Raw genomic sequence first — 24,458 nt, 5'->3', positions numbered from 1 at the left:
AAACCGAAAACCCTAATTACTATTATAGAAAATTTTCATTTAAAAACTATTACAATTAAGAGTATGAAATTGTCTTCAAGTCTTTGAGCTTTTCACGTGCCACTAAAGATATGCTAATATGAACCTACACATGAACTAGATATTTATTAAATACAATAGTATTTGTCATTATCAAAACTAGGGTGTGACCTATAAGGTCAACAGTTTATGTCAGGAAAATGAAATAAGTATTTCCAACCATGAAACATAATACCGGAGTTATTTACATTCCCAAAATACTGTACTTATTTACATTCTTCCAAAAAAGTCAAAATGACACTAGGATCATACAACAAAAATCTCCTAATCCTAGTTCAATACTTACTCTTCTAGTAAGGAAACTCCAATCACTCAACGGCGGCCCTGACCCGCCGGTCTTTCTGGATTTCCTGAAAATCATTTAATGTTCGGGGGTGAGACACTTCTCAGTAAGAGAAAATAAACTAAATACAGCTGTGTGGCAACATGAATATTTAAGGCACTTATACATATACAGTACATTCCATAACTCTTTAAACACTCATCATATTATACTGGATAATCATATATTTTCTTGTTTGTTAATAAATTATAACATACATAAAACATCTGTTATAACTGTAATACTAAAAATATACCTAGGATGAATAACTAGCTAATGTCATGTATTACCCCCCATGACGGGTTGTGCAGCCCGAAGGCGGGACCTGACAATGGCTGACCGACCACTGCCGAGTCAAATATGTCTGTAAGTACGATGAGCCCACCGCACTCTGGTCCGGACTGCCAAGTGGATGTCCACACTCTACTGAAAGCCACATCAACTATCCATCTCCCAACCCCTCGTGGGATGGTTAGTACTAATCTTTAGATATCTGATCTACATATAGCTACGGTACCGAGCTCCTGAACTAAACTAAACTAACATTCGGGTGCTAATAACATATAGTACATGATAATATAACATTTTTCATAATTACGGCCTCGTGCCGATAACATAAAATATGGCCTCGTGCTGATAACATAAATACATGACCTCGCGCCAGAATCGTTTCAAGTATATACATTCTAAAAATAAATCATTTATCATATATTCATCAAATTCATCACAACATAACTCAATCTTTTCATAATACCTGAAAATATGCTTTGATCGTAAAATCTTTCACATCATAATACATTTTACATAAAATAATATTCGTGCCACACATGTGCTGTTAAAAGTCATACTTCATATTCTAAAATCGTGATTTTCTAGCATCTCATACATACATATACATTATAATCATCATAGCAGTATTTTCTCAATCATATATTTCATTCATAATAAACAAATATAACATATGCTTTTCTGAAAATAGATTTACTCATAATTAATAATAATTTGCATGGAAAATAACTATTTTAGTTTATTCCCTCACCTGGCTACTGGGAAAGCCCCTAAAATATCTTAGCCTGACCCCTGTAGGATTTCCTGATCAATACCCTGAAACTGAAAATTCTCAGTATTAAACCTTAGTATTTTCATGCTTACATCATTTCCTATATCTATCGCAAGACCAAATTTGGTTTAAAAAGTCTTACCTCAACTTAGGGATGATTTTCCACTTGCTTTTACCGACGATCTGCTCCGGCAGATTTGGAGAGAACTTCCCTAGGAGCGTCGTGGTGACTTCGGATTGTCGATCTGGCGTAAAAGTAGCCCAAAATTGATGAGAGAGAGAGAGAGAGAGAGTGCAGAAGAGGAAAAAGAGAGAGCTAAGATGGCTTAAGAATGAAGTTAAAAATCAAAATTTTCATATATATAGAACCAGATTCATCGACGAGCCACATCATTCGTCGATGAATTCTTCATAATTTCGTCGACAAAATTCAGTCCTCGTCGATGAAATTCAGGCAGCTCAAAAACCTCTTTCGGTATTTCTTCGACGACGAAATTCAGTCTTCGTCGATGAATTTTCTTCTACCCTCATCGATGAATCCCATGTGTTCGTCGACGAGTCCTCTGGTAAATCTCTTAAAATTATTTTTATCCCCTAAATGAAATGTCGTTGACGAAGCTTATGACCTCCTTCTGTTTCTATTTCTATTTCTCTCCCTCTTAATTATTCAAATTCCATTTTTATTCGGGTTGTCACATACTCCCCTCCTTATAAAATTTCGTCCTCGAAATTTGCTATTCTCATAATTCATCATCCCCTATTAGGCAAAATGGTCTACTTGTTTTATTACTTACCCTCACTTATGGCGGAGGAATACCGTGGTTACAACTCAAGTCTTGGGAGATTACATATACCAAAAGAAAATTCCTCCCAAAACTAAAATACTACACTACTAAAACCATGCATGTACCTGCCAAAGAAATATTACATATTTACTCACATTTTCTAATTACATTTAAACTTCTTATAATAATTGCGGATATTTATGTTTCATCTGTTCCTCAGATTCCCATGAAGCCTCTTCAATTGCATGATTCCTCCACAAAACTTTTACCTGAGGAATCTTCTTATTACGTAGCACCTGTACTTTCCTATCCAGAATCCGTATTGGTACCTCCTCATACCCCAGTGAATCATTAAGTTCCAACTCATCATAACTGATAATATGAGAAGGATCTGAGACGTATTTCCTCAACATCGATACGTGGAATACGTCGTGAATTTTGGATAATGAAGGTGGTAAAGCTAGCATGTAGGCCACCGGTTCCACTTTCTCTAAAATCTCAAACGGACCGATGAACCTAGGGCTAAGTTTAACCTTCCTACCAAATCTTATAACTCCTTTCAATGGAGCTATCTTCAAAAATACGTGATCACCCACATCAAACTCTAAATTCCTGCTGCGATTGTTGGCATAACTCTTCTGTCGGCTTTGAGCTGCACTAATTCTTTCCCTGATAAGCCGAACCTTATTATATGCCTGCTATACTAGCTCTGGTCCCACAACTCGCCACTCACCCATCTCATCCTAATATAAATAAGATCGACATCTCCTATCGTATAGTGCCTCAAACAGTGTCATGTCAATACTGGACTAGTAACTGTTATTATATGCGAACTCTAATAGTGGCATAAACTGAGTCCAGCTACCCCCAAAATCCAGAACACATGCACAGAGGATATCTTCTAGTGTCTGTATCATCCTCTCAGTCTGTCCGTCTGTCTGAGGATGGAATGCCGTACTAAATGATAACTGAGACCCTAGAGTCTCCTGCAAACTCCTCCAAAATTGTGATGTGAATCGCGGGTCTCGATTTGACACAATACATACAGGCACCCCATGAGAACGAACTATCTCCTAAACATAAATCTCTGCTAATTGGCTGAGGGAATAGCTAATCTTGATAGGGAGAAAATGGGCAGACTTAGTCAACCGGTCTACTATCACCTAAATCGCATTCTGGCCATGCGATGTCAATGGCAGCCCTGAAACCAAGTCCATGGAAATATGATCCCACTTCCACTCTGGGTTAAATAGTCGCTGCAACTGACTTAGTGGCCTCTAGTGCTCAGCTTTACCTGCTGGCACGTCAAACACTGGGCTACATACTCGGCAATTTCTCTCTTCATACCACTCCAGCAGTAAAACTCTCGCAAATCCCTGTACATTTTCGTACTGCAGGGATGAACCGTGTACAAAGATCTATGGGCCTCATCTAAAATAGTCTTCCTGATGTCATTCTCAGCAAGAACACACAGTCTGGAATGGAACCGTAAAGCTCCATCATTTGAAATGCAAAATTCCTCTCACTGACCATTCCGCACTCTATCCATCACCTCTGCCAATTCTGGATCTTCTTTCTGGGCAGCTTTAATTCTTTCCTGCAGAGTAGGCTGTACTACTAGGCTGGTGATACATACTAGAGTATTAATCTCTATCAATTCAATGTTGAGTCTCTCTAGATCCATCATGATCAAACGCTGGATCTTCATAGCTGCCAACGCTGATACCCCAGATTTCCTACTCAGTGCATCAACTACCACGTTTACTTTCCCTAGGTGGTAACTGATAGTACAGTCAAAATCTTTAATCAACTCTAAACACTTTCTCTGTCTCATGTTCAATTCCTTCTAGGTGAAGAAATACTTCAAACTCTTGTGGTCGGAGAATATCTCGCACTGCTCGCCGTATAGGTAATGCCTCAAAATTTTCAATGCGTGCACCACTGCAGCAAATTCAAGATCATGGGTAGGGTAGTTCTTTTTGTATTCTTTCAACTGTCTAGACACATACGCCACTACCCTGCCATGCTGCATCAACACACAACCAAGTCCCTTTAACGACGCATCATTGTAGATAGTGTAACCCTCACCCCCAGACGGGATGATCAATACCGGCGCAGTGACTAACCTCTACTTCAGCTCCTGAAAACTCTGCTCACAGCTGTCATCCCATTCAAATCTAGCATTGTTTCTAGTCAGTCGTGTTAGAGGCCCTGATAAAGCCGAGAACCCCTCGACGAAACGACGGTAAGAACCAGCTAACCCCAAGAAACTCCTGATCTCCTTGACGTTCCTCGGTCTAGCCCAATTCACTACCACCTCAATCTTACTGGGATCTACAGAAATTTCGTCTCCTGAAATAACATGTCCCAAAAACACAACTTTCTCGAGCCAGAACTCACATTTACTAAATTTTGCATATAGATTTTTCTCCCTGAACGTCTATAAAACCCGTCTCAAATATATCTCATGCTCCTCATAGCTCCTCGAATAGATCAGTACATCATTAATAAAAACAACCACGAACTAGTCTAGGTATTGATGGAAGACTCTATTCATCAAGTTCATAAATACCGCAGGAGCATTTGTCAGACCAAATGGCATAACCAAAAACTCATAATGCCCATATCTAGTTGTGAAAGCCGTCTTCGATACATCTTCTGCTCTCACCTTCACCTGATGGTAACCTGATCTGAGATCGATCTTGGAATACACCCGTGTACCCTGGAGCTGATCGAACAAATCATCGATACGGGGTAGAGGATACTTGTTCTTGATTGTCACTTTATTAATCTCTCTATAATCTATGCACATCCTCATAGACCCGTCCTTCTTCTTTACAAACAGCACTGGAGCTCCCCACGGAGATACACTAGGTCGTATGAGACCTTTATCAAGTAAATCCTGCAACTAATCTTTCAATTCTGTCAACTCTGTCGGTGCCATTTGGTACGGTGCTTTAGAGATCGACACTGTACCTAGAAGTAGATCAATGTGAAAATCTACCTCACGATCAGGCGGCAAACCTAGTAATTCATCCGAGAATACGTCTATAAATTCTTTCACCACGGGCGTATTTTATAAGCTTTAATTCATTTTCTGACATTTCTTTCACAAAAGCCACGAATCCTAGACAGCCATTCTGAAGCAGTCTCCTTGCCTGAACAGCTGAGACCATCTGAGGTAAGGATTGCACTCGTGTCCCTATAAATCTAAATTCTGGTTTCCCTGGAGGTCTAAATATCACTTCTCTAGCACGGTAGTCTATAATAGCAGAATTAGCCGCTAGCCAATCCATGCCAAAGATAACATCAAACCCGTGCATATCTAACACCACCAAATCAGCAGATAATATTTTCCCCTGAACATCAACTGGACAACCACAAAGTACCCTACTACATCTCACCGTTGACCCAGTCGGTGTAGCCACTAATAACTCGACATCTAATGATTGTGTTTCTGCCCTACATAATTTAACACACTCCAAGGACACAAACGAATGTGTGGAACTAGAATCAAAAAGTGTAATAACTTTAAATGAAAACATACTAACAGTACTTGTCACCACATCGCCAGCCACCTCAGCGTCGCCCGGCGTCAAAGCAAAAACTCTGGCTGGGGCCATATTCCTATGTTGGCCTCCTCGTGGTGCCTAGTAACCTCCTCATACAGGTCTAGGAGCACTACCAGTTTGTGTCAGACACTCACTCATCATATGCTCTGGCTCCCTGCACCTATAGCAGACACCTCGCCCGGCACGACACTCCCCCAGGTGTCTCTTCCCACAAAATAGGCAAGCTGGAGATGGCTGCGCACCTTAGAAACCGCGATTCCTGGTCTCCTGTCTCTGGTCCCTATAATAGCCACCTCTGTTCCACGCAGCGCGGCCGACTCCCTGCTGGGAACTAGAAGGTATAGACCTTTTCTTTTGCCTTTGTTCCTCAGCCTCCAACCACTTACCAATCTCTGCTATAGGTGGCTCAATCCACTAGCTCAGAAAAATCCTGCAACTTCAGAATCGATACCTGCTTATAAATTTCTCTTCTCAGGCCTCTCTCAAACTGTCTTACCTTCTCCGACTCATCTGGAATGATGTACGGGGCGAAGCGAGATAGCTCGACGAACCTCACCGCGTACTACTGCACTAATAACTGTCCCTACTTCAGATTTAGGAACTCCTCAATCTTAGCTTCCCTGGAAGAAGCCAAAAAATACCTGTCCAAGAATATTTCCGTAAACCGCTCCCACGCAATCTCCACAGGCACAGTCCTCTGCTGCTCTAACAATCTCACCGCCGACCACCATCTCTAAGCCTCTCTAGTCAGTTTATATGTGGCAAATAGTACCCTTTGTTCCTCAGAATACTGCAGCACTGCAAATATCTTCTCCATCTCCTGCACCCATTTTTCAGCGACTGCAGGATCTATCCCTCCTAAGAAAGCTGGAGGACTCATCTTTATGAATTTCTCGATCGTGCTTCCGCGGCCTATTGATGGACCACTTTGTTCCTTCGAACTCCTAGAAATCTCCGCCATAACCTATTGTGCCACGCTGCGTAAAATGGCATCTGAATCACTACCCACAACTGAGGGTCCAGCACCCTTACTCCCACTAGCGTGGGCACTAGTGCCACCAAGGTCCATCTTGAAAAACATGTAACTTAACTCAAAACCTTCTTCTCGAAACATATCACTCAACTCACATGCTATTTTCTCGTAATTGATTCATCTCTCCTGATCTTGATTCAAGGTTTAGTCCTGCAACCTAGATATCCAACCCAATGATAGTTTACCATGACTTTCCTGAAATCGTCACGCTAGGAAAATCACACAAACCACCACGGAAGTCCTGCATCAAGACTACAAAATCAGACCTCAAATCCTCTTATCCTATACTCTGGTATTGTTACTGCTGCACTCTAGAGTCTACAGAATCTAGTATCCTAGGCTTTGATACCAAATGTAACGACCCTAAATTTTCCTTAATATAAAATAAAATCTAATAAATAAATGGTCAACCCGAACCCATGGGTAACGAGGACACCTGTCAATCACAACGGAAACCTAGGCAGCAGTAAAATAAAATCACAATCATCCAACCATGAAACATAATACCAGAGTTATTTACATTCCCAAAATACTGTACTTATTTACATTCTTCCAAAAAAGTCAAAATGACACTAGGATCATACAACAAAAATCTTCTGATCCTAGTTCAATGCTTACCCTTCTAGTAGGGAAGCTCCAATCACTCAATGGCGGCCCTGACCCGCCGGTCTCTCTGGATTTCTTGAAAATCATTTAATGTTCATGGGTGACACACTTCTCAGTAAGAGAAAATAAACTAAATACAGTTGTGTGGCAACATGAATATTTAAGGTACTTATACATATACAACACATTTCATAATTCTTTAAACATTCATCATATCATACTGGATAATAATATTTTTTCTTATTTGTTAATAAATCATAACATATATAAAACATCTGTTATAACTGTAATACTGAAAATATACCCAGGATGAATAGCTAACTAATGTCATGTATTACCCCCCATGACGGGTTGTGCAGCCCGAAGGCAGGACCCGACAATGGTTGGCCGACCACTGCCGAGTCAAATATGTCTGTAAGTACGATGAGCCCGCCACATCCTGGTCCGGACTGCCAAGTGGACGTCCACACTCTACTGAAAGCCACATCAACTATCCATCTCCTATCCCCTCGTGAGATGGTTAGCACTAATCTGACGTAGATATCTGATCTACATATAGCTACGGTACCGAACTCCTAAACTGAACTAAACTAACATCCGGGTATTGATAAAGTATAGTACATGATAATATAACATTTTTCATAATTATGGTCTCGTGCTGATAACATAAAATACGGCCTCGTGCCGATAACATAAATACATGGCCTCGCGCCAGAATCGTTTAAGGTATATACATTCTGAAAATAAATCAACTATCATATATTCATCAAATTCATCATAACATAACTCATCTTTTCATAATATCTGAAAATATGCTTTGCTCGTAAAATATTTCACATCATAATACATTTCACATAAAATAATATTCATGCCACACATGTGCTGTTAAAAGTCATATTTCATATTCTAAAATCGTGATTTTCTAACATCTCATACATACATATACATTATAATCATCATAGCGGTATTTTCCCAATCGTACATTTCATTCATAATAAACAAATATAACATATGCTTTTATGAAAATAGATTTACTCATAATTAATAATAATTTGTATGGAAAATAACTGCTTTAGTTTATTCCCTTACCTGGCTACTGAGAAAGCCCCTAAAATATCGTAGCCTGACCTCCGTAGGATTTCCTAATCAATACCCTGAAACTAAAAATTCCCAGTATTAAGCCTCAGTATTTTCATGCGTACATCATTTCTTATAACTATCGCAAGACCAAATTTGGCTTAAAAAGCCTTACCTCAACTCAAGGATGATTTCCCACTTGCTTTTACCAACGATCCGCTCTGGCAGATTTGGAGAGAACTTCCCCAGGAGCATCGTGGTGACTTCGGATTGTCGATCCGGGGTAAAAATAGCCCAAAATTGATGTGAGAGAGAGAGAGAGAGAGAGAGCCGAAGAGGAAAAAAAGAGAGCGAAGATGGCTTAAGAATGAAGTTAAAAATCAGATTTTTCATATATATAGAACCAAATTCGTCGACGAGCAACGTCATTCATCGATGAATTCTTCATAATTTCTTCGATGAATTCTTCATAATTTCTTCGACGAAATTCAGTCCTTGTCGACGAAATTCAAGCGGCTCAAAAACCTCTCTCGATATTTCTTCTTCGACGAAATTCAATCTTCGTCGACGAATTTTCTTCTACCCTCACCGACGAATCCACTGTGTTCGTTGACGAGTCCTTTGGTAAATCTCTTAAAATTATTTTTATCCCCTAAATGCAATGTTGTCGACAAAGCTTACGGCCTCTTTCTGCTTCTATTTCTATTTCTCTCCCTCTTAATTATTCAAATTCCATTTTTATTCGGGTTGTCACATACACTCTGTCATTGTTATGATTAAGGATCGATACCTTAGTAGTTTTGCAGTGGAAATGTATAAGTGATTCCTTTAACTGCTAACTTATATGTTTCAACTATTAGTCACTCCATATTTGCATCAACCATTATAAATGTGGAATTTCTAAGTCAGTTTCTATCCTATCTTCAGGATGGAACCCAGCGGAAAGGAAGTTATAACTGGAGAGGAAAATCATGTGGATACCTCCAGTGAGGATGATATTGAGGCTTTGGCCGTGCTGTGTAGTAAAGCACAACAGGTTAAGAAACAATCTCGGAGGGATTCTCGGGAACAGAGTTGGTCAACGATTGATAAAGGCTGCACGTTTCAACAGTTTTCTCGGACAAATCCACCGGTATTCTTGGGAGCACCAAACTCGATTGTGGTGGAAGACTAGATTTAGAAGATGGAGGAACTGTAGGATGTGCTGGAATGCACAGAGGAGCAGAAGGTCCATTTTTTCGCCTTCAAATTGGTGGGGGAGGCAAAGAGGTGGTGGAGATCGGCTAGGCTGGTGGAGGAGTAGCATCCAGGGTACATATATATTACCTGGAGTTGTTTCAAGGAGATCTTCTTTAGTAGGTACTTTCCCATTTCCACTCGGGAGGTAAAGGCTGAGGATTTCTTACATCTGACCCAGGGGTCCATGGCTGTACAACAGTATGCGACCCGATTTACGGAGCTGTCTCGATTTGCTCCATATATGGTTCGGATGAGCCGAAGAAGGCTCAGATGTTTAAGAGAGGACTGAGATAGGCAATATGTGTGTAGGTGGCAATATTATTGGTCCAAAGCTTTATGGAGCTGGTGGATAGAGCCATGGCGGCGAAAGCTAGTATTCAAGAAGGGGAGAAAGAAGCGAACCAGAAGAAGAGACCCTTGTCTCATGGGTCTCAGATTAGCTCCAACCAGAATACGTGGAAGCGGTCTAGTAATTTTAAAGGTCAACGGAAAGATACAGGACCTCGAGCCTCTCAAGGGAGTTCTCAGATTGCCGCTTGTCCCAGGTGCCATAAGAATCATTTGGGCGATGTAGAGCCGGAATAGTTGTCTGCTACCTGTGCAGAGCAGCAAGGCATCAGGTGCAGGACTGTCGGGCGACACTGAAGTACCCATCTCAGTAGTAGTAGTAGTAGTATAGGAGAGGGAATCAGGCACCTTAACAGGGTCACCAGGGGAATACAGCTCAGGCACAGATGTATTCTATGACATCGGGTGATGCCAAGCACGTAGGAGATGTAGTTACAAGTATTATTTATGTGTTTTCCCATAAACCTATTGTGCTTTTTAATTCAAGTGCAACACACTCGTTTGTATGTAGAAGGTTTGTTAAAGAATGTGAAATAGAGACTTAGCCATTAGGAGTTAAGTTAAGTGTGGCCACGCCGATAGGATCGGTTGTTGTATGTAGTAAAGTGGTCAGGGACTACCTAGTGGAGATTCAAGGGAGAAAGATGCCTACTAGTCTAATCGTATTTGATATGCATGGATTTGATGTTATTCTAGGGATGAATTGGCTAGCATTCAGCTATGCAAGCATAGACTGTTACAGGAAGGAGGTAGAATTCAAGCCTCCAAGGGAGCAAGAATTTAAGTTCATAGGGTCGTGTGTGCGCTCTGCACCATGGATCCTTTCGGAGATTCAGGCAAGGAGATTACTTCTGGAGGGTTGTCAGGGGTACTTAGCTCGAGGATATTCTAGTGATACGGGAGTTCCCGGATGTTTTTCTTGAAGACTTACCAGAGTTACCTCCTGATCATGAAGTGAAGTTCTCCATTAAGTTGACTCCAGGGATGGTGCCAATCTCCAAGGCTCCATACCGAATGGCTCCGACTGAGTTGAAAGAACTAAAGGAGCAACTACAAGAACTTCTAGATAGTGGCTTCATCAGACTGAGCGTGTCACCCTGGGGAGCACCGGTGTTGTTCGTGAAGAATAAAGATGGGTCAATAAGGATGTGCATCGACTACATAGAAATTAACAAAGTAACAATAAAGAATAAATACTCGTTATCACGTATTGGTGACCTGTTTGACTAGTTGAAGGGTACTCAGGTTTTCTCTAAGATCAATCTGTGATCTAAGTATTACCAGTTGAAGGTGAAGAGTCAGAGGATGTATCAAAAACAGCTTTTCAAACCCGGTATAGCCATTATGAATTTTTAGTTATGTTGTTTGGTTCGACAAATGCGTCTGCAGCATTCATGGATCTGATGAATAGGGTGTTCCACGCGTACTTAGATCAATTCGTGGTGGTATTCATTGATGACATCCTGATCTATTCGAGGAGTCATGCAGAGCATGAAGCTCATTTGACGCTAGTACTCCAGGTACTCAGAGAGAAGAGATTGTTTGCTAAATTCAAGAAATGTGAATTCTGGCAACAACATGTTGCATTTCTAGGACATGTAGTATCTAAGGAAGGAATATCAGTAGGCCCGGGCAAAGTAGAGACAGTAGTAATGTAACGACCCAAATTTAAAATGATAATAGGAAGGGAAATGGAAACCGGAAACAGAAGGAAGCAGTCATTCGCGTTCGTCGACGACATTGAATTTTGGAAGGAATAACGGAAAAAAGGGGATCAGCAGGGCTTTGTCGACGAATACAGGGGATTCGTCGACGAAGGCTTAAGAAAATTCGTCGACGAAGATTGAATTTCATCGATGAGAAAATACCGAGAGGGGGCAATGAATCGAATGAATTTCTTCGACGAAGGTCGGGCTCATCGACGAATTTCATTGTTCTATAAATATGGAAATCCAGAAGTTTAAAGCTTCTTTAAGAAGCTAACACTCTCTCTCTCTTTCTCTCTCTCTCTCTCTCTCCTCGTTTTTGGGCTATTTTTACGCCAGATCGACGATTTGAAGTCGCCACGATGCTCCTGGTGGAGTTCTCTTCGAATTTGCTGGAGCGGATAATCGGTGAAAGCAGGGAGGAAACCATCCCAAAACCAAGGTAAGGTTTTATACTCAATTTTTGGATTTGTGACAGTTAAGAGAAGTGTTGTACGCGTTAAAATATTAAAGTTTAATACTGGAAGTTTCCGTTTCCAGGGGTGTTGATTGGGAACATTGGGAATCATCCCTGAGTTGAGGTAAGACTTTTAAGCTTAATTTGACTTAGTGATAGTTATAGAAAATGTTATACGTACGAAAATACTGAACTTTAGTTCTGATAAATTTCATTTTCAGGGTATTGAGTCGGAAACCCTGCGGGTGCGGGGAAGATTTTCTTAGGGACTGTTCAGGAATCAGGTAAGGGGATAAACTAAGCTAGTTTCTATTTTTGAGAAAATGCTTATATATATTTATCATTTGATTTATGGAAAATGTATAAGTTTATATTTATATATATGTTTTATATTTGCAAAATACTGTGAAAATGATCGTATGTTGAATATGTGGAAAATTTGTTTTGTAGCATGAGTAAAATGTTGGGAAATACTGTTTTTTGGGAATGTGCATGATATGGATTTTTATGATGGAAAACTGGCGTACGGGGTCGAGATTTTTATATGATTTGCCAGCATATGGGTTGTGTTATGGTTTGTCGGCGTATAGGTCGTGCTATGTGATGTGATTTGCTAGCGTATGGGCCGTGCTATGGTTGCCAGCGTATGGGTTGTGCTATGTGATGTGATTTGCCAGCGTACGGGTTGTACTATGTTTTTTCGGTGTACAGGCCGTGCTATATGACTGTGATTTGTCGGCGTACGGGCCGAGCTCTGATAAAATGTGTAATATCGGCATACAGGCCGATGATTTTCATGATAAATGTATATATGCAAATGATATGATTGATGTGAAGATGAATGATATGAGATATCTATGTATCACGGTTTTAGTATATGTATATGTTATCAGAACCTGGTTGGCTTGGTCTAGGCTAGCACTTGCACGGTATCGTTGCTATGTGTCCATGGTCTTCGTGATCATGATATCTGTGTTAATGCCGCCGTATGGAGTGGTGTGAGATTAGATGGTCCATGTGGTTATTTTCAAGAAGTGTGCTGTTATCGCCCTTGGTGTACAGACCAGTTTGGGTAGACCCATCGGACCTACAGACTAGACTATTGACTTGGCAGTGGTCGGCCAACCATTGTCAGGTCCCGCCTTTGGACCACACAACCCAGTCATGTGGGGGTAATACATGACAACAGCCAACTAACCTACCAGGATTGTTTTATGTATTATTATTATGATATGAGATGAGATATGCTTATGAAATGCAGTATGTTCTACCATGTTTTGATATATATATGTTTTATCAGATTTGATAAACAGTATTGAATATGTTGTATATGGTATATGTAGAACACTAAATACTCATGTTGCCATACACTAGTATTAGTTTATTTCCCTTACTGAGAGGTGTCTCACCCCTAAATTTTATAAACTTTTTAGGAGCCCCAGATAGGAGAGCGGGAAAAGCCCCGCTAACATAGTGTGGATTATCAGCCCTTTTTGGAAGGGTAAGTTTTTGGTAGGGACAGTTAGGTTTTTGTGGGAATTGTCCTTAGATTCCATTTTTGGAATGTATATACAGAGAGATAGTGATTGTAGTACTCTGGTATATTGTAATGCATGTTATGATGAGATGTATATGATTATGTGCTTTCTGCTGCTTAGGCTTCTGCTATATATATATATATATTCTGATATATCCCTTGTACCCACAGGTCCAGGTGGATTGTGACCTGCTGAGCTGGAATGTGAGGTGTATGATATTGATTTTATGATGATATTATTATTGAAAAAAAAAATGTGAAAAACAAGCAGGTCGTGACAAGTAAACTTGGCAAGATTGAAGAACATACATGAGATTAGAAGCTTCTTGATTCTGGCAGGGTACTATCACTGATTAATCGAGGGTTTTTCTAGGTTGTCAGGTCCTTTGACACAGCTTACGAAAAAGAACAGTACGTTTGACTAGACTAGCGAGTGTGAACAGAGCTTTCAGGAGTTGAAGCAACGTCTAGTCACAACCCTAGTGTTGACCATTCCATCAGGGGATGGTGATTACATGATCTATAGTGACACATCCCAGAAAGGGCTCGGGTATGTTTTGATGCAACAGTGGAAAGTTATTGCATATGCTTCTCACCAACTCAAGGAGTATGAGAAGAATTACCCTACACACAACTTAAAGCTAGCAGTAGTGGTATTTGCACTAAATATTTGGCGGCATTACTTATACGATGAAAAGTACGAGATCTTTACTAATCATAAGAGTCTCAAATAATTCTTCACCCAGAAGGAGTTGAATATAAGGCAATGCAGGCGGCTTGAATTGATTAAATACTACAACTGTACTATTAGTTACCGTCCCGGGAAAGCTAATGTGGTAGCCGATGTATTGAGTCGGAAATCAATACCTGCATCAGTCTCAGCAGTTGGGATTCAATGTGAGATCAAGATGGACCTAGAAAGGTTGGGGGTAGAGTTAGTAGGAGGAAGTCACCAGGCATTCATTATTGGCTTGGTAGTGCAACCAACCTTACAGGAGAGGATTAGATCAGCTCAGATGAAAGATGTAGAGCTAGCAGAGATTGTGAGTGGAATACAGGATGGGTTGAATGCAGACTTTAATGTCTCTGATGATGGGGTGTTGAGATTTCACACCTAGATCTGCATACCAAATGATGATGAGATTAAACGAACCATCCTGGAGGAGGCACACCGCTTTTTATATACGGTACATCCAGGAAGCACAAAAATGTACATGGATCTACAAGGATCTTTCTAGTGGTCTAACATGAAAAGAGAGATCACCCATTTCGTAGAGCAATGCCTGACGTGTTAGCAGGTGAAGGTCGAGCATCAGAGGCCAGCAGGACCACTGTAGCCACTTGACATTCCAAAGTGGAAGTGAGAGCATATCTCGATGGATTTTGTGTCGGGTTTGCCATAGACGGTGCATGGGTAGAACACTATCTGGGTTATAGTAGATCGACTGATGAAGACTGCACACTTCGTTTCGATAAAGGGCAATTATTCCATAGATAAGCTAACAGAGCTTTATATGTAGGAGATAGTACGCTTTCATGGCGTCTCGGTTTCTATAGTTTCAGACTGATTCGCGATTCACCTCTCATTTCTGGAAGAGTTTGCAGGATGCCTTAGGATCTCAACTCACCTTCAGTACCGCATTTCACCCGTAGATGAACGGATAATCCGAGAGGACCATTCAGATTTTGGAGGATATGTTGCGAGCATGTGTACTGGATTTCAGTGGTAGTTGGATCAGGTATCTACCGTTAGTCGAGTTCACATATAACAACAGCTATTAGGAAAGTATCAAGATGGCATCATATGAAGCCTTGTATGGTCGCCGGTGTCAATCTCCGTTGTACTGGGACGAGGTAGGCGAATGGCGGGTGTTGGGATCAGAATTAGTTCAGTAGACCTCTACAAAGGTTGAACTTATCAAGGAGAGGATAAAGGCAGCACAGAGTTGGCATAAAAGTTATGCAGATACTCACCGACAAGTGCTAGAGTTCGAGATCAGAGATATGGTATTCTTAAGGATTTCTCCGATGAAAGGAGTGATGAGGTTCAGAAAGAAAGGCAAGCTGAATCCTCTGTACATTAGGTCGTTTGAGATCCTGGAAAGGATTGGTCCAACCGCTTATCGAGTGGCATTACCCCCAACATTGTCTAGAGTTCATAATGTCTTTCATGTATTAGTGTTGAGTAAGTATGTATCAGATCTCACGCATGTGATTAGCTATGAATCCTTAGAGATTGGAGATGTTTTGACATACGAAGAAGTACCAGTCTAGTATCTGGATCAGAAGAGACAGAAGCTACATACTAAGGAGATACCGTTAGTAAAGGTACTGTGGCGTAATCATGTGGTCGAGGAGGCTTCTAGGGAACTAGAGACAAAAATACGTCAGAAGTACCCACAACTTTTCAGTGTTGATTAGTATTAGATAGACCAGTACGGTTGAACAGGTACGTGTTAGTTTTATATGTAGATCAGGTAAGGTAAGTATGTTTAGTTTGTCAGTTGTCTATGAGTTTATGTATGGATGGTCTCTGGGAGAATTATGTATGGTATTGTAAATTCCCGAGACACTATGTGTAATCACGGTATTCCTCCGCCATAAGTGATGGTATGTAATAAACTTAGGACGGGGCTGCTATGTGGGTGGCCGCCAACTCTTCCTAGAATCGGAATGGTAATAGTTCAGATGATAAGATAGAAAACAGTTAGCAAATTTCGAGGATGAAATTTTATAAGGAAGGGAGATTGTAGAGACCCAAACCCAGAAAAATAAGGAAAATAAATAAAAAAGGAACAGCAGTCTTCGTCGACGAGGTCCATGTTCTCATCAACGAAGGACTTAAGGTGTTTCATCACCAAAATTTAGAGTCTCGTCGACAAAGAGATCCAGAATAGCTGGAAAATATCAGGCTAGGGTTCGTCAACGAAGGAAGAGGTTCGTCGACGAACGACCTTTGTGGTTCGTCGACGAAAGGAGCCGCTTCATCGACGAATTTGATCGGGTTAAGGGGGCTATAAATAGGATTTTTGTTTGCTTCTTCATTAAGAAGACAAAGCAGATCCAGAAATCTACATCAACTTATATTTATTGAACACTTCGAGGTAAGATCTGAAGTTGCTTCAAATGAAGAGATCAACAGTCTTTGAGGAGGAGTGATGACCGAGGAAATGACTGACCAGCAGATCAGACCAAATATGAGTGAGCTAGAGACAAGACCGAGACGATGACAGTGACTAGCAGATCAAACCAGAGATAAGATATGGAGAGTTGCGAAGTCACTCTGAAGTGCGAGGCTCCTAACCGGCAATTTCTGCAACAAAAAAATCAAAGAAAAAAACAAAAGTACCGAGCTCCGATAATGCAATCGCATTCTAACACGGGTGCCAAAATAAGGACACCAGAGCCGAAGAAGTAGTCGAAAGCGCGAGGTCACCGAAAGACCTAGAGAGTCAAGGGCTAAGAGGCGAGGCAGCGAGAGGATCTTTCTAGAGGCAATGAAAACAGGCGATTCTGAACTTCAAACTGGAAAGAGTTGAAGAGTCCGTAGAGAACGAAACTCTGCAACAACGTTATGATCTACGAACAACAAAATTCAGAAGGTATATTCGAGTTTTTCTTCATTTCACAGAAAAGCGGCCAGGATTTGCAAGCGCATCGTGAGACCGAAACAATCAAAGGAGCCCAGTGAGCAGTCCTCTGAGAGGTGAACATCGAATTGCACATACGAATCACAACGATCCGAGATAGCTTTGGAGACAAGCAAGTTGAGCTTGGACTTATCAAGCTCAAGAGACTGAGCGGAATCAGCGATTTGTACGATCCAATTGCCGAGTTTAAGAAGCCGGAGGATGAGTGATCTTCCGACGAAGCCTCGGTCGCTGAAGACAACACAGGTCTTGTGGTGTTCGTTCCCAACGACGACAAACAGTTCGTCAATCGCCTTTTGCAAGCGGAGAGTGCTATGAGAGGCGAGACCGCAAGAGGAACTCTTCGCAGGGAACAAAGGAAGAATTCTCAAGCTTTCTAGAAACTAGGAGAGAGAGTGGAAAATGCTCTGATACCATGTTATATAAATAAAATGTATATTCTGAAATTGTATTCAAAGTGAAGATTATAAGGGTATATATACAATAACCCATAACTGAACTTAATAACTAAAGAATCAAATAACAACTTTAACTAAACAATTAACTAAACTAACAAATCAAAAATAAACATCTTTTAACAACTTCTTCGCTGAGCCTCACCAATGGGATTCCAAACTTCCTCAAGAAATAACATTGGTAAAATGTGTTCTTCCATTTCTTTTCTGCTATCTCCTTCTTTTTATCCCAATCTCTAGCTACAGCTTCAAGCTAGGCTTGCAAGCAGGCATGGTATAGTTTTGACATGAATGAGGATAAATCTTTCAAATTCTCTTCCACTAGCTAAAATGATCAAGAAAGCTTTATCTGATCTATATTTGAATCTTAATTCTATTGATGAATTCCCAAAATGTAGTCGCCTGGTGTTGGCAGCCATTGAGTTACATATTTATGTTAATATGAACTTACAACAATAAGCATTTTATTGGCTAAGAAATATATATATATATATAGACACCCAATGTACACCTAGTTGAGTGGTGATAATTTCCCGTATGAAAATGACTCTAAATTTACAAATAGAATCATTCAAAAGCTAATTTACACCTTTAAAATGAAATAATGGGTTTCAAAACCCAAAGAAATGAAACCAGTGCAAGATTATAAGTAATATAATTAAAATATGACTTTTAATTTATAAGAAAAACTTTTTTATTTTTTTTATAAAAAATGATATTTTAAGGAAAAGAGGGTAGGAGAAGATTCAACAAAGAAAATTAAGAAGAGGATGCAAAAACTATGCCTTCAAAAAGTAAGTTGGAAGGTTTTTTTTTTTATTTTGATTTTCTTTCTCTTTTTCTTAAGGCCCTATTTGGAACTTGGAAAATGTTAGGCAAAGGAAAGGAAATTGTGAAGGAATTCACTTTTTCATATTTGGTTATTAAGGAAAGTAAAAAAGAAAACAAAAACTATATCAAATCAATGAATAAAATTATGATTCTACACATTTTTACATTTGAATTTTTTTTTAAATTTAATCATATTAAAAAAAAAAAGCTTTTATTTTTAGTAGTTTTTGATATAGAGAGAATATATAGTTGAAAACGAGTTTCCTTCTTATTTTCTTTTCCTTCCTTTTCCGTAATTAAAATCCTTGATCCAAACAAACTCTAAATATTTTCCTTTTCTACTTGGATGCAAAATTGGAGATCTTGGTGTAGAAATGAAATTGGAAAGAGGAGAAGGAGAATATCAATTATAAAAATAAAAAAAAATTGTCGAACTCAATCTGTCTCACTTTCCTCTCACTTACTCTCTCTTTTCCTATTTCTTTTTCTTGGATGAAAAATTGATGCCCTTATTATAGAAATTGAGTTGGAAAGGTGATAGGAGAAGAACTTCTAATATGAAGAAATTCTCCTTCTTTCACTCAACATTTTTCACATTTTCCTCTTTTTCTCTATTTTTTTTTCTCACTTCCTCTCACTTTCTCACTTTTTCATTCTCTTTAGGCGAGTACATAAGGATTTGGGATGTTGGAAGTAAAAGTATAGGAGAGAATAAGGGAGCAAATAATGGAAGAGTTTAATCCCCAAATTATGTTTAGCCAGAATGAGAGTTTTCCTTAATAATGTTGGTTCTGTAACTGACTCCAAGTGTGGCAAGTTTGGGTGAGGAATCATTAGAAATGAAAGTTTTGTGTAGATGATCACCCAGTGATATGTTTACATGGGTTATATACAATCAACATATTTTGTGATTATAACCCCTTGGGGTTGTTTAGTTGGTAAGGCTTGGATCTGATCTATCGCATGATCGAGGATTTGAATCCATTACCTCTGATATTAGACTCGTGATTTACTTGAATTGCTAGCTGTGAGATTGGTTAGCGTCCCGTGAATTTGCTATCGCACCAAAGGGTCCAATGTGGCTCAGTGGTGGTTGGATTCCTGCATCATATTAAAAAAAATTGTGATTGTATTATTACAATCACTTAATATGTAATTTTACAAGACTTATTCTTATTTTTATCTTTATTTTTTTTATCTATATCATTAACTTCACACATACTTAAAATTTAAATAATGTAATCCTAGAGTAAAATCTTGGTAAGAGCAAATAAGGGCATGAATACAGATGAAAAGAGTCATAATATTGCACATTCATAATCATGACTTAAGTCTTTTTACACTCAATTGTCTCTCTCTCTCTCTCTCTCTCTCTCTCTCTCCTAATGGCCAGAAAATCAGCAGGCGGCTAATGGCCAGAACATGGGCACACGAGTTTTAACTTGGGCACGTGTATAGTAATTGGATAAGGACAGCCTCCACAGGATCCTCTGATATTTGTCACAGGTACGTGAATATATATGGCCTAGATTCTGTCATACTAAATGTTAAAAATTTTAAAATCTAAGGGAAAAAAGTAAATAAATAAAATAAAAAACCCTGGAATCCCGCTCTCCATTTTTGTATTTCTAAATTATATCACGAGGTTTGGTGAACCAAACAATCAAACCTCTCTCTCTCTCTCTCTCTCTGTGACTAATGTGCATGTACAGCATCCATTTTTCTCAACCCCTTTTTCCTTATGCATCCGTATACTTTAACAACTTCCTTATATCTTAACCATTTTAACTGTTTCCACGGAGCCGTTCTTAAAATACGTAAAGCCTACCACTCCATTCATTTTTCAAATCTCTCTCTCTCTCTCTCTAGGGTTTTGTTTATTGATTTTGGGCAGTGAGTGGGTCTGCCCCAGTTATCCCCAATCCACATAAACCCTACGCAGCACAAAAAAGTCTGCTCTCTCTCTCTCTCTCTCTCTCTTCTTGGCTTTTTAACCCTTCCACTTAAAGTGGGTTTTTTTCTCCCTACCAGCAAGGTTTCTTAGTGTGCACCTTGCGTTTTCATGAGCTCTAGGATTCTTGCTGGGCTGGTTCATTTCTTCAACTAGTTATGTTTAAATTTTAGGAGAGTTCTAATTCAGTGAGCTTAGATCATCAGCATATAGATGTAGTAGTAGGGTCTCTTGGGTTAATTAATTTGTAGGATAATTTAGGTTAAGTTGTAGTTCATGATCTGATCATGTGGGATTAATTTCTTTCTTCATAATCGATAAGAAATCTCATGTGGGTTTTACAGTTCAAACAGCTAGCGAGTACATCTTGAAAAGGATAATTTGCTTCTACACGAAGAGGAGGTCATTTGGCTTTTTGTTGTCACTTTTGGTCAAATACAGTTGCTTTAAAGTATATACTTTAATTTAGTAGTATAGGTTTTCAAGAAGTTATGATTTATGGTTTTTCTGTTCTTCTAGACAAGTTGAGTAGTAAAGGTTTTTAGCAGAACCAGCCCTTTCCTAGTTCCAAAACTCTTTGGCTAATTAATTTGCAGTTCAGTTCTACTACTCCTAAACTTCATTTCCCACCAATGGCTCCATCTGGCAGAAGAAGAGCAAGAAGAATCACTAGAAAGCAGCCAAGAAGAACAAGTCACAGGATCAGCCTAGAAAGCAAAATCTGTTCGCCTTCTTCAAACTTTTCTACCACGACTTCCCCCGATAATTCATCGAAGATCGACAGCGATGATTACCTCGGCCGTGTTGAAGACCATGCGTCTACCAGTGGCTGCTCCACGCCTAAAGCTCAGAGATTTAGAATACCAGAGATTGTAACGTGCCCGCCGGCCCCCAAGAAGCGAAGAGTACTTTCAAACTGCTCGCTCCAGCGGTCGCCCATCGCTTTCTTCGCCCCTCCGGATTTAGAGCTCTTCTTCTTCTTCGCCCTTCAGGACATCTCGGTCTGATCCTAACTGTGGGCTCAAAGAGACAGCTCATGAGGATCATCCATTAGTTATTCAGAGATGATCTTTGAGACTTGTTTTAGCTTATTTTATGATTTACTCCATCTGATCATTGGGGGTTTAGTGTGGGAATCCATCAGAGTTTATGAGTGACTTTACTCTCTGCTAGTTGATGATTATTGTTTTTGGGTTTTCCTTGTTGTGTAGGGCACACTAATCAGCTAATTAAATTTAGCTGCTGGGATCATATTATCACTGAGTTTATGCTGCTTAATTGCTTGTTTTCTTCCTTTTAATTTCACTTTCTAAATGTATTCTGACCCTTTGGAGTTTGGAGAGTGCAATCTAGTGGGTGGATTGAGATATATTGTGTGTAAGAGTGATTTTGTAACTCGCAATTATGAGCTTTTGAATGTTAATTGAGTCAACCAGAGAAAGTAAAAGCATAAAGCTTTTCTCTTTTGTGTTTAAACTCTTCTTCTTCTTCTTCTTCTTTTCTTTTTTTTCTTCTTCCCACATTTTACTTGCTAAGAGAAACTAGTTTTTGAAATTGTCATGGAAGGAACATTTCGTACGAATCATGTTATGCAAAACAGGACATCAGAGAGAGCTTTGGCCTATCTCCAGCCAGTCTTTTTCCAGTAAACAGGCCATATTTGGTAATGGCCGGATACCCCAAAAATCTCTCTCACATATCATTTTGTAGGGTCAGTGATGGTCTAAGAAAAGTTCTTTCCTTCCATTCCACACCTTATGACGTTTTCAAAGACTTGCAGCTCACAATTTGAAATCCACCAATTATAAAAATATTATGTCAATATAAAATATTTAGACTCACTAAAATTATACGAGATTTATATCATCATCCGGACTCAAATCAAAATATATTTTTCACTTGTATGGATTTAAGTACTAATGTGACATATATAATGGATTTCAAATAGTACATGAAGAAATTGTTCTTTGTAAATATTTTTTATTTTTATTTTTAGACTCACTAAAATTATGTGAGATTTATATCGATCATCCGGCCTCAAATCAAAATATATTTTTCACTTGTATGGATTTAAGTACTAATGTGACATATATAATGGATTTCAAATAGTACATGAAGAAATTATTCTTTGTAAATATTTTTTATTTATTTTTAATTGTATTTTGACAATATCATCTAAGCCCTCTTGGACCAAGTAACAGACCTCCTTTTTATTCCCTACCACCACCTAAATAACAAGATCTTCATTGTCTCTACTTTTGCTAATCAGGCAACTCGAAATTAAGAAATATAATTTAAGAACTAAGTACACGTTTTGGCACATAGTAATGGATTGAAATCACGAGCAATGAAATCGAATTTGTCACTTGACTCTATCATCTTTTCCATTCAAATTTTCACTCTATTCCTTTCTTACCTTGTTCCATTTTGCAAATCGAACATGATACAAGTGCATTTTCACATTTTTTGCTACTTGAATGTTAAAACCCTAGCTAGTGAAATTGTGTAATTATAATTAAGACAAGCATCACGGTCTTACATCGAATGTATACTAGAGAAATCTTAAATGTATAAGGATGATTTGGTCTCCAACTACGTCAAACGTTTTTTATATATAGAACAAATCTCTGAAATCGGAAGATTAAAGGGGATACTATCTCATCAAAGTTGAGTTCAAGACCGACACAATGAGACATTTAAAATGGAAATAACTATTAGGACCGGAGGAACCCATGGGTGGGCTTGATACACATAAGTAAATATCAACTTGACCCAAAAACTTAAGCCTATGGGATCTTACATCCAACCATATATATAAGCACTCATCATCTATTCTAATTTTTCAATGTGAGACAAGCTTACAAGTGAAATTCTGAACAGTAATATGCGTGTGTGCGCGTGTGTATATATATATATATATATATATATATAGCAGATAGCCGGCCATGGCAGCAGACCTTTTTCTTAATGGTGTGGGAACAAAAAAGACTGGGAGAACTGTAGGGCATTTTAATATTGGAAAATGATGGTGTCAGGGGATGTGGGCCTGAGTGTGTTTGGGGGTGAGGCAGCATCCGTAAGGGAATCCAATGAAAGGGGCTCGTGCGGCTTCTGATCATCTACTTCTTGCATTGCAGAATCTCAAGAAATTTCTCATCATCTTTTCTCCCTACCTCTGCCAATATTGCATCCAGTACTTTACTACCTTTATCCTTGATGACAAGCCACCAAACAGTGCTCGCTGCTACCTCATTCATCATCATTTGGACACCCCTTGATATGATAAATATCACAAGGATGGATATATATATATATATATTGTAATTACTTAATTAGATCTTTGCATATATATATATATATATATATATATGTCTGTATGTGTGTGTGTGTGTCGTTTCTTTTATTTGTAGACTAAATTACAATAGTTGTGTAGGTTTTATAGAGGATTCTAGGTCCAAAAAAGAAAAACTATGAACAAAAATTAATTTAGATTACAGATAAAAAATTTAAAAGTGAACGTTTTATATTTATCATATAAAATTATCTAAGCAGCCCTGAATTAACGAGGCTACACAAACATATATTTTAATACTTAGGCCAATTATGTAGTTAGATGGTCAATCTATTATAATGTTATCCTCCTTGTTTACGTCATTCATTTGAACTATATGCTCCTTTCCTAATCTCGTCAAAAAAAAATACAGACACCAAATTATCATATACGTGCTCAAATGGTAATTTGGTGTCTATT

The 24,458-nt window shown here is 39.0% G+C and overlaps 1 protein-coding gene across 1 annotated transcript; it reads left to right on the top strand.

Moving 5' to 3' along the window:
* The first annotated feature begins 21,339 nt into the window (after window positions 1-21,339).
* Window positions 21,340-21,714, top strand: LOC131148433 (cyclin-dependent protein kinase inhibitor SMR9-like). Its single transcript, XM_058098133.1, has one exon. It carries the CDS (start codon window positions 21,340-21,342, stop codon window positions 21,712-21,714), a length of 375 nt encoding a protein of 124 aa, XP_057954116.1.
* Window positions 21,715-24,458: the final 2,744 nt, after the last annotated feature.

This window comes from Malania oleifera, chromosome 2 (genome assembly GCF_029873635.1).
Source record: "Malania oleifera isolate guangnan ecotype guangnan chromosome 2, ASM2987363v1, whole genome shotgun sequence".
NCBI lineage: Eukaryota > Viridiplantae > Streptophyta > Magnoliopsida > Santalales > Ximeniaceae > Malania > Malania oleifera.
The sequence above is the reverse complement of the archived record's forward strand: the minus strand, read 5'-3'. Positions and strand labels throughout refer to the sequence as shown.

Bases quoted from the DNA above. Each gene is read 5' to 3' on its own strand.
- LOC131148433 (XM_058098133.1), top strand. From the start codon at position 21,340: ATGGCTCCATCTGGCAGAAGAAGAGCAAGAAGAATCACTAGAAAGCAG.